This window comes from Seriola lalandi, unplaced genomic scaffold (assembly GCF_002814215.2).
Source record: "Seriola lalandi dorsalis isolate HSWRI2012SDOR001 ecotype SW California unplaced genomic scaffold, Sedor1 jcf7180002054916, whole genome shotgun sequence".
NCBI classification, from domain to species: domain Eukaryota; kingdom Metazoa; phylum Chordata; class Actinopteri; order Carangiformes; family Carangidae; genus Seriola; species Seriola lalandi.
The window spans coordinates 2329942-2346408 of record NW_019525468.1 but is presented as its reverse complement, the minus strand read 5'-3'; the positions used below and the strand labels follow the sequence as shown (position 1 = coordinate 2346408).

Here is a 16467-nt window from a genome sequence, read left to right as displayed (position 1 = left end):
TAAAACAGTTGCACAAATGCTTTTGAAATTGATTCAAAGTTACATCAAAAGCTTCATAGCAAAAAATGTTAATATTATTGCTTAGCCATTTGGCTGGATCCTTTCTGTGAGTAGTTTTAGTCTTGGTCTCAGTCAGTGTGGATTTCCCTCTGTTAGTCCAGTCCAGCACTTGCTATGGAAGCGCATTTGGAAGGAATCTGTTGATAGCCTGTATGAACAGCAAAATGGCCAGTATGGGCACCTGACTATTGTTTGGAAAGACTTGAAAAATTGCGAGCCTATCCTTTTAACAGAAAAATATTGGACGTGTAGCTAGAAAGTTTCATGACTATATCAGTTTAAAGCTTATTGACTTAATAATTCCCATATTTGACACAATTAGCTCATGAAAAACCGTAAATGTAAAAACACTGTAAATGTGAATTGATTTTCTCCTACATCTCATAATGATTATTGTCATCTGTAATTCTCTTTCTGTTGAAACAATACAATTCCAAGTCTGTTTCTGCCACCTGCTGGTGTAAACATGCTTCTGCAAGTCCCAAATAGTGCGTGCGTGCATGTCCCGTTCTGCAAACACATAATTGGCAACTGCAATTAAGAATCAAAAAATGTCTAATCCTTAAAGCATTTTTGAATGGAAACATATTTATTAAACACAATATTTGAACAAAAAATGTGCAAAAATAAAGAAATTAAATTAAAAACAGCAATATCACAACAAAAAGTGCATCTATAGCCTCCTCCACCAGGCCAGACAAAACAAGAAAACTTGTTCTTTTTTTCAGGCTCTGTTGCTGCAGGTTAAACATACAGTACACAAGCTATATTCATACATACTCATATCCATACGTATATACCCGTACGCACATATACATGCATATACTTGACTGTACAAAATACATTCACATGTATATGTATGTATATGTTTTACGCATACATATGCATACCCCACATATATACAGTATATTAATATATATACATACTTAAATGGCTCAGTAGTAGTGCTTATGTACATATGTATGTAAGAGATCAAAACAATGTAATGATGCAAAGGTTTGTAGCCATAATTTCTCATTCATATTGTTAATCTCTCTTTTTGCACTCATAAGTCCAACTGATTCAGTTTTTGTCATCCATGTAATTCCAAATATATAATTTAGGGTTTAAGGGAATATTCTCTAATAATTTTACGTAAAGTTAATGTAACTTACTTCTAAAATATTTGCAGATTTGGGCATTTCCACTTCATTTGAGAAAAAAAATCCTTTCTCCTCATTAATTTTCTGCCTGTCTTATCACTGAACTGTATAATTAGGGCCTACACATACCGAACTGATATCAAACAGCTAGTGCTGATGCATTGACTCACATCAACTTGTGTCTTCTCCTCTTGAACACACCACAAGGGCTATATATTATAAATATATTAGGCCTCATTGTTTTTTTTAATTTTTTGAGGGATCATCTTAAAGTTGGCCACATTATGAGTATGTACTTATATTCAAGTTATCGGACAATTCATGGTGTCAAGGTAAAAATCTGTTGAAAGTAAAGTGAGTAAAGTTTTAAAGTGACAAAAATAGTTTAATGACAAAACTCACAAGCAAGCTATATTCATGTACAAAACTACATGCGCGTTGCTAAACAGGATCGGCAGCTATAGAGCGTGGATGGATGAAAAACAGCATAATGTCTTGCCTTTTAATAAAATAAAAAAAGATGCAATACAATAAGAAACTCATTGATAGGGCAGCCATAAAGCATGAGCAGAAATATGTCCAATTTACATTCATTGACATCATTAACAGCTCAGCCTTGTGCCCCACAGTTTGCAGCGGAAAACCAAATAAGCTTAAAGATTTTCTTATGAAAGCAACACAACAAATTTTAAAAAATATCATGCATTTTGTTCTACTCTGAATTTTAGGATGTTTTAATTACTTTAAGAAATTTGCTTCATTTTTTCTGTGGATGCACATTTTTTCTTGCAGCCAACAAAGATCAGTCGACATAATGCATACACAGGCACTGCCAGGCTGGGGACTCCGGCCAAAAGAAATATGACTGCACTTATCCATGAAGGGTACGGTATTGATGCCAGCGATGGAAACCCCTCCTGTAAACCACAGAACAGTATGATTACTGACAAGTAAGTGAGTTATCATTATATGCTGTAGTATCAACAACATTTACCATAAAAATATTATATTATGAATTTGTCTTTTTTAATAAGGCATGATCAGAGAAAAAGGGCTTGGAGTTTCAGTCTGATCTGACACCCAAATATTAATGATCTCAGATTACTGTTATGAGTTTGTGTTCTTACAGAGTTGGGGTCCCAGACTAAATAGGTGAGCTCCTCTTGGGCTTGGGTTACCAGGTAGAAAACTAAGATAACCAGGATGATTAGAGGACTGATGAACCTCCATGAAACCTGCCAGAAGATGGAGGGCTTATGTCCAATCATGAACTCCATGTCCTCATTGAACCTGTCACACATGAAGGGTTTTAATTAGATTATGATATATAACTTTATTTAATCAGGAAAGTTCCACACAGAAATTAAAAAGCTGTTTTACAGGAGGGTCCTGGCCAAGATAGTGGCACATACAAGACAGATCATACATGTTACAAAACATATATCAGACTTAAAATAAAACAGATACAATATAATACCAATAAACAGTAAATTTGTGGGATATAAAACCAAAACAGTGAGCTGAAGGGTGCTAAAACAGTAGAGGGGAACTCCAAGTAGATTGATACTTATCTGTAGGTTGACGTGACGTAGTCATTTTTTCCATTAAAAATATTAATCAGCAAAGATTTAAGTAAATATATTATATGGATAACTGTTATTATCATTAATATTTAATCCGTCATTAGAACAAAGCTCAAAAGTGGCTGCTAATATTTCACAGTAGGCTGTACAATATCACACAATACCGTATTAACTGAATATAGGAGCTTTGTGCACTAACCTGTCTATGCCGTAGATGTACACGACAGCTATCAACTCAAACAATCCAATGGTCAGAAGTGGAACCGATCCAGCAAAGTTGTCAAAGAGAGTTACCCAATAAAGCCCTGAGTGCTGCGCAAACAGGAGGGAGATGACAAAGGCAACAACGCATGTTGTTCCTGAAACACACATGAACAAAAACAGGGGAGTTTGTGTTAAAACACAAACCAGACAATCACTTCATCTGCGGTTGCAAAGCCGACGTATAGATTAATTTAACTACAAAACAGAATACCAGTCAGTGCTTCCTGGGGCCATTTTTTAGGAAACATATTCAGGTCTTTCAAGGGTACCACCACTCCTTCAATGTTGCCAAACAGGGTCGAGACCCCCAAGCAGAGAAGCATGATGAAAAATAGGACAGACCACGCTGGAGAGCCAGGCATCTTGGTGATGGCTTCTGTAAACACAATAAAGGCCAAACCTGTTCCCTCCACTCCCTGAGCAAACACAATTCAGATTAGAGTAACAAACAGTAATAACTGAGGAATCTGATAGATATTCATCAATATAGTTACCTCGCTGAGGAGTTTGTGCATGTCACAGGTTTTGATGTCCAATCCAAGAACAGTGTCAGGATAGGAGCTGTTGAAATGAGCGAACACTTCCTCATAGTTGCTCGTAGTGATGTTATCTTCAGGTAGTTCAAATGTGTTTAATAATGTCATGATGTTTCTAGAAAAAAAATATGTCTTTGATTAGTAACTCTAGATTACTGGAACAATACAAATCATATTTGTATTTTTTTTTTGCCCCTCAAAATTTGAGTTATGTACACAACTGAAGAATTGAAGTTATGGATAGAAAATGAGCATGTTGTTAGTCAAGTTATCATGATTAAAAAAAATATTTCAGTTTTGCTATGCTCATTAAAGACATTACTGATATAAACAAAACTCTGACGGCATTAGAAAACGTTTGATCTATTTTTCCAAGTGTTAGGGCTTCCCCTTTTTAGATTTTGATTGCACTTTTAAAAAAAGTCTTGAAAATGCACTTTAAAATACAAATTCTGTGACTAGTCACTCGTTGATACGATGATCATATTTCTCAGTGGCCCAGTAACTCTTTTCATCATACATATGTGTGTGAGTAATGTAAGATAGACATAACAATCTCTAGACCCATTCAATAATTTGTTTTCCATATACAGTACATCTGAGAGTAATACACATATAAGTGAAGAATTGTTTATCATTATTGAAAAAAGGAATTTTAAAAAAAGGCGGGGTCTGCTTAACTTTTTCAAAACTGTACTCACTCATTGATACAGTTGTCATATTTCTCAGTGGCCCTGAAGCCAATGATGGTGTAGGTGACTGTGGCAGCATAGATTGAGGTGAAACCAGTAATTGCAGTCAGGATCACAGCATCTTGCATACAGTTGTTGCTTGGGAGAGATAACAGGCAAAAAATGAAGGACACATCATGTCTGACAATGGCTACTTTCTTTTTCATTTTCATTGATGTGAGCTGAATAAGAGTTGAACTTCTATGTGGTTATAAAACACAACAGGTCTTCTAAATGTCTCTTACTGAACAGGGTTGTAGCTTGAGAAGGAGATGAGGCCTCCCCATGCTATACTGAAGGCATAAAAGACCTGGGCACCTGCATCCAGCCAAGTTGTTGGTTTCATCAACTCCTCCACCTGCAAAAGTATGTAGTTTTGAGCTTTGAGATACAACACATTTTTTTTTGGCTGGACTGGCCATGGGCCAGCACTACATCCATAAATGTCCCTGACTGACTGAGTGAGTGGTAGAGTTCAGTGAGTGATGAAGTTTTACCATTGGTCAGTCCAAGTGTTGGACTTTTCCCATTGGCTGTTTCTCTTTCAAAACGACTTGGCACAAACAGTTTCTATTGCACTATCGAAGATCTTTACAAGAGGTCCACAACAACTACCTTATTTCCGCAAATAGTGGCCAAGGCTTTTACTTACCTCAACTGCAGAAGGTAACAGGCCTTTATTTGACGCAGACCTTTATATTTAAGTCCCTCCGTTTAACATGTATAATTGGTCATGCTGGTATTTTAGTACAAAGCCTTGTTTTGATCTCCTCCTGTTTGCCCAGTTAAAGTTTCTGAATTACGTGTAACTTTCCAATTGCTGCTGTTTCTGTTGTTTACATGCTATTCAGATCTGATAGTTTCTTTAGCTGTGCTCTTTCTCCTTCCCATTCTCTTAGATCTCACTTGCTTGGTGTGTCTCATGTTTAATTATTCCTCTACTCCTTTAGTAATAATGATACATGTAAATAAAGTAGTTTATTTGCCGTAATGGAGGCAAGGCTCAGTGAATTGGAATCGTGGCTTAGCCTTAAGCCCCTGGTTTACACCATGGTTATGCCAAGTGTTGTACAAATGTACAGTAACCCTAATTGACATGCACATTATTTGACAGGCATCAAGACCTCTGGTCTATATTCTCCTGGTGTTTCCTCTGGCGAGTCCGACTATGGAACAGTCTATAGAACAAATAACTATAAAATCAGAAATGGACTTTCACACCTGTGACAATGGCCTATTTATTTTTTAGCACATTGTACTATTACATTTTGACATAAATCCGGAAGTTTAAAGTGTTTTGGCACGCCTGGCCAAGTGGCGCTATCCATGGTACTGAAAGGGGTATTTCGTTCTGGCATGTTCAATTAGCATTTAATCTTTTGTTTTGTTTTGTACAAACATATATGCTATATATACCAGGTTAATATATAGTTTTGGTTATCAAGATTTGAAACATACGTCTGGTGTGAAGAGGAACTTTATTCCGCTCAGGGCTCCTTTAAGAGTCAGTCCTCGGACCAGGAAGATGGCCAGCACTATGTACGGCAGGATGGCTGTGACATACACTGCCTGAGGTGAAGACAAGATATTAAAAAAAGCATGAAATGATAGTGATTGATAGTTGTGATTCAGTAATGTATATTATTTAACAGCAGGTTCAACAAACCTTGCCTGAAGTGCTGATGCCCCGTATATAGCAGATACAGATGAGTGTCCAGGCAGCTAAGAGGCAGACTACTATGGGCCAGTGGAGTCCCTCAGAGTCAGCTATAGAGGCTGAACTATTTAGAGTCACTCGGTAAAAATAGTAGTCCACAGTAGAGCTCTGTTGACACTCTGGTACAAATGCTGCAGGGGCAAGAGAGAGGTTTCTGCAAATGTTTTAATCATGAGTAGAGTTCTTACTGTGTTGAGCGTGTGTGTGTGTGTGTGTGTGTGTGTGTGTGTGTGTGTGTGTGTGTGTGTGTGTGTGTGTGTGTGTGTGTGTGTGTGTGTGTGTGTGTGAGAGAGAATGTGTGTTTCCAAATACCTGTCCCATTGTCAGCAAGAGGACACTGGGTCCAAGGCAGTGGGTCTTGAAAGGAGTTGAAGAAATACCACATGATCCAGGCTATCAAGGTGTTGTAGTATAGTCCAACCAAAAAGGATACCAGCATGGAGGCTATACCTGAGGGACAGCACCATTAACTGTGATTTCACACTCACAGGAAGTCAGATATTCATTGAAAGCTTTGCGTTGCTGTGCTGTCTTGTTTTATATGCATTTATTTTGCCTCTGCTTTGGACATATTGTTCCAGAGCCTATTTTACATACCAATACCAGTCAGATAAGGGCTGATAGCCCTCCACACTCCCACACTGCCTTTCCTCAGGCGCTGGCCAATGGCAAACTCCATCAGCAGGAGTGGCATTCCCTCCAACACCAGCAGGATCAGGTATGGGATCAAAAAGGCTCCTGGAAAATGAAGACGATCGGTGTTACAATATTAAATCAGTATCACTGAATTTCTGACAATCGGAAGCCTTGTTAGACTCCCAAAAAGAACAGAGTAGCCTAGGGTGTAAAACATTCCCATAGGATAGGGTCATAAATGATACTGACCCTTGTGACAGCCCCACCTGCTCTTTCTGCCTGTCTTTCTTGTCCTGCTTTGTTTTCTCTGTGCAGGTAGTTGGTTGGGTTGTTTGCTCATACCTGCAACCTCTGCGCTGAGTCTCTGAGTACATAATGGACTGCCTTTCCTCTGTCTCATTGCTGGACTCCTGCTATACTCCTGAGTATACCCTGTTTGTCTGTTTTGTTTGCTGATATTCCAGAAGAATTAACTCAGAATTTCCCCTAAACTGAATTTGCTCTCATCTGCTGTTTGCTAATCTGTGTGTACACTTTTGTTGAATTTGTACAAATGGATAGCTAAACTCAGCAAACACTTTATTTATCTGTGTGCACAGTTCACTAATTTGTTTACTCCAAGCCATTGTTTTTTTTTTTGTTTATAACCACTGGCAGAATCAGTAGAACCCCTTTACATTGCTTGATTGCTGTATTTATTCTGACAATAAAATCAGTTATTGCCACAATTGGTTTTATTATATAGTTACAAAAACTTAATGGTAACTTCTGGCAGCCCTGCCAGGGATTTTAAGGTGTATAGTGTAGTCCAAGTTACTGGTATTTTACAATGAGCAAGCACTAGTTTACAAGCTAGCAAGATAGCTTGAAGGCTTGCTTGTAGAATAGTCACTAATTGTGGCTCTTATGCTCTGTGCATACAATATATTTTTGTTGCAGTTTCCCATTTTTAAATGGCAACTATGTCAATATCCAAGTGGTAATTCCAACTATTGCAAAATCTGGATATTTCCTGATTGCTCCGATATCAGTCTTGATGTTTTAGAAAAGTGCCTGAGAACACCTCAAATTAGACAAACTCCATCATGAAAACACAAATTTAATGGATATAGAAAAATGCTTTACAGTCTAGTGCAGTATTTTTAGCCTCTACAAAGCTATCTTTGTAATTGAGCTGTTTGATGACGTATCACTCTCAGGTTGCAAACATGGGAGTCTTTCCAGTGGAGGTGATCCAAAGCTTGGATATCGGTTGCAACAACCAAAAACAAACACAAATCAGAGCAGAACAGAGAAGATGCTAACATGAATGACTACAAAAGGCAACAATTACAATACTACTTTTCGACCATTATTATTATTTTTATTGGCGCTAGTAGTAGTTGTAGTGGTAGTATTTGAGTATTTGTGGTGGTAAAAAGTACTTTAAGCACTACTACATATTTATTTATAGGAGAGAATATTTATTCATACTCTCTCCCTCATACTTACTCATTGCCTCACTCCCACAACCAAATATACACGCTCTCACACATAAACATGTACACATACTTGCACTTGCGTAATCCAACTCCAAGTTGACCAACGTGAGACAATCTAAATCCCTTATATGTCCTGGTTCTTTAGTAGCTGTGCTGTGCTGTTTTGTTTTCCCTGTCTTATCCTGTTAGTGTGTTGTCTGTTGTGTTGTGGTAAATAATGAAATTGAATTCTAATATATTATCTTAAGAAAATTGTCTCATCCCCTGTGGTTTAATCCACAGTATTACTTAACACAGCCACTTTTGAAAAAAAAAAACACAAAGTGCTAGCGATTTCTTTGAAAGTGAAAGAGTTCAGAGTTCACTATATCAGCACTTGCCTTTTGAACCTTTCTCTTGAAGACTCATACTAATATTGCACTGCTAGAATTTGTCCCTCCAGGAAAATCGCAGGGGAAAGACCATAAAGTTACTTACAGTGATATAAGAAGACATTTTTTTACCATTCTATCTCGGCTTACCTCCTCCATGACTTTGACATAAGTAAGGGAATCGCCACACGTTGCCAATCCCAATGCAGAAACCCACACAGGTTAGGATGTACTGGGCTTTGTTGTCCCACTTGGGCCTGTCACTGGCCTCCTCCTTCTCTAGCCTCTCCAGATCCTCATAGTTAGGGATCCGCAGATCCAGTCCCCGGTTGGGAAATACCAGTCTCATGGCGAACCGGCTAAAGCAAAGATGTTAACACGATCGTTCTTGGACGTTGAAGTGAGCGCTTGGAGTATGCACTTGCCAAGGTTGAGACATGTTTATGATCTTTTACTTTATCTGGTGCAGTTCAGATTGGCTAGTGCACAGTCTGTACTTCTATTTTTATACCACCAGTCTTGCTGAGTTGTTGCTCCAGGAATATTAAGAAGGGGTATCAAGTGTAGGAAACTGTTGAATGGAAGGTTCGCCAAACTAACTCTAACTTTACAGCTGAGGCAGTCACTCACTGAGTAGAGTTTCACCTTGAGAATGAGGTGAACCCTCCAAGGAGGTCAAAGGAAAGAAAACCTGTTCACTTGCCTCCAACCATGTCATATGGATTTATGAACTAATTCAGAGATAATTGAAGCTGGTATGATTTAATAAAACAAACCTGAGATTTAGTACTAATCAAAACCTGTAGTAAACACTGTTTCCAGTTGTCCTGGGCATTGTTAATAATTGCTTGTTCAGGCTTTATTATAAAGTTTTATAATGCAGTTCTATAAGCTGGAATGTACTTCTGTTATAATCATGAGAGACATCCCATATATTGTATAACATTTGACACCATGTTTCTAAAACAAAAAACACAAACACCACAATTTTCATAATTTGAGAAAACCACGAAAGGACTCCTAGACTCTGGATAACTTTACTGTGTCTCCCACTTCTGAAATTACCCCAGAATGCGTTTATGTTGATGATGTAACAATTCATGAGCGTTGTGCTAGCTCACACGGTTTCATGTTAAATCTACTGTGGTGTTCTACCGATATTAATGAGTGACCTCGTGATGATGCCTCAGTAGGATTCAGATGTTTTATAAGACATCAGCACATGGACAGGTACATCATGTAAAGCTTTCTGATACTGTTATCGTTATTTTTGTGAATTATTAAAAGACAATGGTTTGGCAATTGTCCAGATGCACTAAATGAATAAGAAGCAAAGTTCAGTTTGGCTAGAACATTCTTCAATAACATGTTATTTTATAGTTATAATTAGTTATTGAAGTTACTTATTATTACTTGTAAATGATATTTAGTGTATTGTGTATCGGCACCGCGGGCTGCTGATCAATCCATGTCAGCGTTTATTTATATTGTTATAATGAAAAATAGAATAATCAGATTAAATCATATAGTAGATCACTATGCTGTAGTTCGATGAGTGCTCAAATAATGGATTTATTATTTTAGCAACTATGTTATCACATTATCACAGTTGAAGAGCCTTTTACGTTTCTCCTGTACCTCAATCACATGCAAAGTATCCTGCCACAGTGTGTTGTGCTTTCCTGCGTCTGGTTCACCGGACCTTACTACCACTCTGTGTTCTCTCAGTGTGATGTCTCCCTCTCTTGGCCAATTTGCTGTTCTTATTCATTTTTAAACATCTATACTGTGTGGTTAGGTCCCAAACACATGAAGTGACATCAAACAGCTCATGCTGTTAAAGATCAACTGATGCACTGCCTCATCTCACCTCCTGTCTTCTGTTAAAAGTTACTCTTTAACACACCACGAAGAAAACTCTTGTATCTAAATGCAGATGTAATTTCTTTGAAAGAGCTTCATTGTTTATGGCAGCCGTTAGTCTGTACTTCACATTCAAGTTTTCACTTATTCAACTTTTATTTTCACTCAAATACATCAAGGTAGAGCAAATTAAAAAATAATATATAAAATAAGAGCACAAAAATACAAGGCTTGTAAAGTTATTTAGTCAAAATTATATTACACTGAGACAAAAATGATTTCAACAGCAAAACTTACAAGTAAACTATACATTTACAAACCAATATGCCCCTCTATAAATAGCATAGGCAGGTAAAAAGCATGTATGGATCGAAAACTAATTTTGTCCAATGGAACGAGAAATCTGTGCAATGAGTAAGTTTATTTATACAGCAGCCATATAACTACAAAATATGAGCAGAAATTCAGAGTATGTTATTGAAGTGCGTCACTAAAACATCAGCATTGTGCATTTAAACATACCCGTGCATTCATATAAAACATTGGAATTCTTGTGATGTTAATTGACTTTAAGAAGGCAAATTAAATAGGAAATTTGGCTAATTTTTTCTCAGGATACAATTTTTTTCTTGCAGCAAACAAAGAGCAGTCGACATAATGCAAACGCAGGCCCTGCCAGGCTGGGGACTCCTGCCAAAAGAAATATGACTGCACCTACCCATGAAGGGTACGGTACTGATGCCAGAGATGGAAACTCCTCCTATAGAACAAATAGCAGTATAGTTAGTGTATTTAGCATTCAAATGATTTCCAAACTTTGGTGAAATACGGTGAAGCTATTTAATATATGCTATACAACAGAAGAAAAACATTAGTGCCATATAATTTGTGTATTTTGCAATGAGGGAACAAAAAAACAACATAAAGCAGGAATTCATATGCTGTTAAATGAGATGATCACAGAGCTTGTGTTCTTACAGAGTTGGGGTCCCAGACTAAATATGTGAGCTCTTCTTGGGTTTGGGTCACCAGGTAGAAAACCAAAATAACCAGGACGATTAGAGGACTGATGAACCTCCATGAAACCTGCCAGAAGATGGAGGGCTTATGTCCGACCATGAACTTCAAATCCTCATTGAACCTGACACACAAGAAGTTTTAATTTAGTTTTGAAAAGTTTTGAAATATGTAATGAAATCCTGTAACACAGGACTTGAATAGGTCTAGGGTTTTTTTGCTCAAAAACTGGTAGAGATTGGTGCTGGTAAGTGTATGGTCATATTGAAGCCAGTATCAAGATGTAATGCAAACACAAAAAGGCAATGTGTTGCTAAAATAGTTTGAATAGGCACTAACCTGTCTATGCCATAGATGTACACGACAGCTATCATCTCAAACAATCCAATGGTCAGAAGTGGAACAGATCCAGCAAAGTTGTCAAAGAGAGTTACCCAATAAATCCCTGAGTGCTGTGCAAACAGGAGGGAGATGAGGAAGGCGACAACACATGTTGTTCCTGCACCAAACAGAAAGCAAAGACAAACACTAAAGTTGTTTCATTAGTAGATGAAAAGCTGAGAAACTGACAGAGTTGATTTTTAAAACCAGGTTACCAGTCAGTACTTCGTGGGGCCATTTTTTAGGGAATACGTTCAGGTCTTTCAAGGGTACCACCACTCCTTCAATGTTGCCAAACAGGGTCGAGACCCCCAAGCAGAGAAGCATGATGAAAAATAGGACAGACCACGCTGGAGAGCCAGGCATCTTGGTGATGGCTTCTGTAAACACAATAAAGGCCAAACCTGTTCCCTCCACTCCCTGAGCAAACACAATTCAGATTAGAGTAACAAACGGTAATAACTGAAGAATCTGATAGATATTCATCAATATAGTTACCTCGCTGAGGAGTTTGTGCATGTCACAGGTTTTGATGTCCAATCCAAGAACAGTGTCAGGATAGGAGCTGTTGAAATGATTGAACACTTCCTCATAGTTGCTTGTAGTGATGTTATCTTCAGGAAGTTCAAATGCGTTTAATAATGTCATGATGTTTCTAGAAAAAAAAATATGTCACTGATAAGTAACTCTGGATTACTGGAGTCAACATTAAAATATGGGTTCAGATTTTTCAAGTCTGTCTTAATACTTGCTAGTGTGTCTGTAAAAGATGGGGGACGACATCTGACAACGTCAAAAATGTATTTCAAAGTACAGTTGAAGCTATCGATGTCTGACTTGGTATGCTGGGTGTTTTCCAAAGCTATGCCATATTAGTTCAGATTTTCCTGTATGAATTGTTATCTGTTATACTGTAACAGTAAGCAAACACTGTCCTTGGGAAAACTAAAATAGACTTTGTACTATGTAGCAATTGCATAACTTACAAGAGATCTCTATACCCTTCTTTAAAGGCCCAATATTTTTTGTCAATATACTGTAAGTCAGAGATGAATCCACATATATTTGCTTATCATAATCGAACTGTACTCACCCATTGATACAGTTGTCATATTTCTCAGTGGCCCTGAAGCCAATGATGGTGTAGGTGACTGTGGCAGCATAGATTGAGGTGAGGCCAGTTACTGCCGACAGGATCACAGCATCTTGCATACAGTTGTTGCTTGGGAGAGATAACAGGCAAAAAAATGAAGGACACATCATGTCTGACAATGGCTAATTTCTTTTTCATTTCATTGTGTTTCAGTGAGCTGAATAAGAGTTGAACTTCTATGTGGTTATGAAACACAACAGGTCTTCTAAATGTCTCTTACTGAACAGGGTTGTAGCTTGAGAAGGAGATGAGGCCTCCCCATGCCAAACCAAAGGAATAAAAGACCTGGGCACCTGCATCCAGCCAAGTTGTTGGTTTAATCAACTCCTCCACCTGCAAGAGTGAAGCGTGTGAGATTGATTTGAGATAAAACACACTTTTTTATTCCAATCTAGATTTGAAACATACGTCTGGTGTGAAGAGGAACTTTATTCCACTCAGGGCTCCTTTAAGAGTCAGTCCACGGATCAGGAAGATGACCAGCACTATGTACGGCAGGGTGGCTGTGATGTAAACTGCCTGAGGTCATAACGAGAAAACATGGAATAATTGATAATGGAAATCCAACTTAAGTTTTTTCAGCAATGTATCATAATTGACCATTTGCTAAATCCCTTCCCCAGATATCAACTGTCAACTGGCACTGGGTCTGTCAAGCTTTGGATTTCCCTACATGTGGAGTGTATGTGGCTGCTGGAAGAGAAAAAAAGTTTACAAGGTGGGTTCTTTTGCTTTACAAAGATTGCAATTTATTTTTGTGTGAGACATGCAGCTTTAAAATAGCTATTTGTAGGTTTTCTCTGCCAATAAACGTGGTTTCTTGTCAGGAGCAGGTAGTGGTGATTGTGCTTTGACGAGAGCTTCGACCATTGTTGTCTTTATGATACAAGAGGCTATATGAGCAGCACTACGACTATGAAATTCTGAGTGTCCTTGTAAATGTGCCACAGTTATCCTTGTATTCGTGTAACTGAAGGTTGAACAAACCTTGCCTGAAGTGCCGATGCCCCTTATACAGCAGATAGCGATTATCGTCCAGGCAGCTAACAGGCAGACGACTATGGGCCAGTGGATTCCTCCAGAGTCAGCTATAGAGGCCGAACTATTCAGAGTCACTCGGTAAAAGAAATAATCTATGGTGGAGCTCTGTTGACACTCAGATACAAATCCTGAGGGATCAAAAAAATATGCATAAATAATGATGCAATTAGTATTCTTTAGTGTAAATGTGTATGTGTGTGATATAAATGTGTGTAATACCTGTCCTATTGTCATTGAGAGGACACTGGGCCCAGGGCAGTGGGTCTTGAAAGGAATTGAAGAGATACCACAATATCCAGGCTATTAAGGTGTTGTAGTACAGTCCAACCAAAAAGGATACCAGCATGGAGGCTATACCTGAGGGACAGCACCATTAACTGTGATATCATACTGATAGGACGCCAGATACCCGGTTTTGCTCCAGAGCCTACTCTACTTACCAATACCAGTCAGATAAGGGCTGATGGCCCTCCACACTCCCACGCTGCCTTTCCTGAGACGCTGGCCGATGGCAAACTCCATCAGCAGAAGAGGCATTCCCTCCAACACCAGCAGGATCAGGTAGGGAATCAAAAAGGCACCTGGAAAATGTTAAATGTATGTGATCAGTGATTTGAATTTTCAATTCTAAAAATGTGATCTTTTACTGGGACGTAAATATCTCTTTGATAGTCTTGTCGGCAGTTCCTTTATCAGCCACCATGACAGGTGCTCGTTAACACTGACATACAGTAAAACTGCTCCTTTCCTCGGTGATAATGGTTTGGATGGCAGTGCCGGTTGGTCTTCCATTTCGGTCCACAAGAAAATACCTCATGAAATTCAAGGAACCCATATCACTATTCCACTCGCTGCATTTAAAAGTTTTATGCTGGTGTAATTAGATTTTGGACAAGGCATGACAAATGAGTATGATGAGGTGTTGCAGATGGCAACACATATATGGCCTTTCGTGGATGGAACTTGGCAGGGTTGAAATATGACATATATAAAATGTTTAAATAAAGAACTTTGCTGATAACGGTAATTAATAACAGTTATGTATTAACTACAGTGTACACTCAAAGGTGACTCATTTGTTGTTATATAAAATCATGATAAGCAGAGTCAATGCAATTTGTAATACCATTCAGTAAAGTTTTTTACTTAATGGACAAAAAATATAATGCAATCATATCACACTTACAGCAGACACAAGTGTAACATTGGTATTGTTTTGTATCCATCAGTATATTGCTGATAGCATGGACTATGGACAGTGGTTTTAACTGTATGGACTTAAGTTAACAAGTCACCTTTGAAATCTGTCACATCTCCTGTGGCTCAGTGCGCAGCGATGACCCACTTAACACAAACATATACACACCCAAATATATGCAGTGTGAATGCATTCTTAGCATTCAGTTTAAACTCAATTGTAATGCCACAGGTTAGTCATTACTTCAGAGAACCTCATACACTTGAGAATCATTAATATAACTTGATGGTAATTTCATGCCATTCTGTCGTAGCCATGAATGAGTGATATATTTAACTTACCATTTATCCTCAGGTACAAAGGACCAGTGATTTTGTTGGAAGTAAAATGGTTAAGTTCATGGTTCAGGTATTTGGCCTTTTACAACCCCTCATAGACAAATTCTGCACTATAAAATGTCCCTTAGAGGAAATATACATACATAATTGATCACAATAAAATAATTCCTGGTTACCTCAAACATTAATTCATTTGTAAATCATTACATCGCATTTACATTTACTCATTTGGAGGACGCTTTTATCCAAAGCAGCTTACAAGTCAGGGACATTACATCACAATAAGTTATTCAACTTAACCAGATATGTTCATGTCCCGCCTGTATCGGCTTACCTCCTCCATGACTTTGACACAAGTAAGGGAATCGCCACACGTTGCCAAGCCCAATGCAGAAGCCAACACAGGTTAGGATGTACTGGGCTTTGTTGTCCCAATTGGGCCTGTCACCAGCCTCCTCCTTCTCCTTCCTGTCTAGATCCTCATAGTTAGGGATCCGGAGATCCAGACCTGGGTTCGGAAGTACCAGTCTCATGGCGAACACATGTGTACTGAAGCAGAGACGCAGTGTTTACTACAGTACAGTTGAATCATTAGTGAGGGGTTTGTGTATAAGTATGAACGTCCACATGGAGGCACTCAGCAATGTTGACATGTTTATGATCTTTTACTGTTGCAGATCACTGATTAGCCAGAGCACACTCTGAACTTAAAGCCGTATATATAAGTTAAGTCATAAATATATAGTCAAATAAAGTCATTCAGTTTCAGAATCAAATGTCAAATGTATAAAAATTTCATGGCCAATCTGAAAAAAGATTTTATTCACTAAAATAATTACTAAGCTCATGCTGGATGCTCCTTTGTCACAGACAAATGAGAGGGAATCACATTAATTGCTTTGGTAATTTGTTAGTAGTGTTTTATTTTGAAGGTTTATTCAAAGTCACTGTTACA

At 38.1% G+C, this 16467-nt stretch overlaps 2 protein-coding genes across 2 annotated transcripts; both read right to left on the bottom strand.

The window, feature by feature from the left end:
• Nucleotides 1-628: 628 nt before the first annotated feature.
• LOC111673328 (sodium-dependent neutral amino acid transporter B(0)AT1-like) lies at nt 629-8988 on the bottom strand. Its single transcript, XM_023431077.2, has 12 exons — nt 8672-8988; nt 6631-6771; nt 6346-6483; nt 5983-6164; nt 5775-5885; nt 4562-4674; nt 4287-4415; nt 3544-3700; nt 3261-3465; nt 2985-3144; nt 2330-2492; nt 629-2119 (listed from the first exon to the last, which is right to left on the bottom strand). Exons 1-12 carry the CDS (start codon nt 8868-8870, stop codon nt 1946-1948), a joined length of 1872 nt encoding a protein of 623 aa, XP_023286845.1. The 5' UTR covers nt 8871-8988; the 3' UTR covers nt 629-1945.
• A 1533-nt stretch (nt 8989-10521) lies between these two features.
• Nucleotides 10522-16108, bottom strand: LOC111673330 (sodium-dependent neutral amino acid transporter B(0)AT1-like). The gene is made up of 12 exons (XM_023431080.2): nt 15847-16108; nt 14417-14557; nt 14196-14333; nt 13923-14104; nt 13344-13454; nt 13156-13268; nt 12876-13004; nt 12281-12437; nt 11998-12202; nt 11741-11900; nt 11363-11525; nt 10522-11144 (listed from the first exon to the last, which is right to left on the bottom strand). The coding sequence occupies exons 1-12, from the start codon at nt 16043-16045 to the stop codon at nt 10995-10997; spliced, it is 1848 nt and encodes a 615-aa protein (XP_023286848.1). The 5' UTR covers nt 16046-16108; the 3' UTR covers nt 10522-10994.
• Between the last annotated feature and the right edge of the window lie 359 nt (nt 16109-16467).

Bases quoted from the DNA above. Each gene is read 5' to 3' on its own strand.
- LOC111673328 (XM_023431077.2), bottom strand. From the start codon at position 8,870: ATGAGACTGGTATTTCCCAACCGGGGACTGGATCTGCGGATCCCTAAC. The intron at 6,165-6,345 runs GTATTTGGAAAC...TTGCCCCTGCAG, and splicing joins TCTTGCTGACAATGGGACAG to CATTTGTACCAGAGTGTCAA. The intron at 4,416-4,561 runs GTAAGAGACATT...ATCTCTCCCAAG, and splicing joins TCAAGCTACAACCCTGTTCA to CAACAACTGTATGCAAGATG.
- LOC111673330 (XM_023431080.2), bottom strand. From the start codon at position 16,045: ATGAGACTGGTACTTCCGAACCCAGGTCTGGATCTCCGGATCCCTAAC. The intron at 14,558-15,846 runs GTAAGCCGATAC...AACATTTTCCAG, and splicing joins GTGTCAAAGTCATGGAGGAG to GTGCCTTTTTGATTCCCTAC. The intron at 11,526-11,740 runs GTTAGTGCCTAT...CTTGTGTGTCAG, and splicing joins TACATCTATGGCATAGACAG to GTTCAATGAGGATTTGAAGT.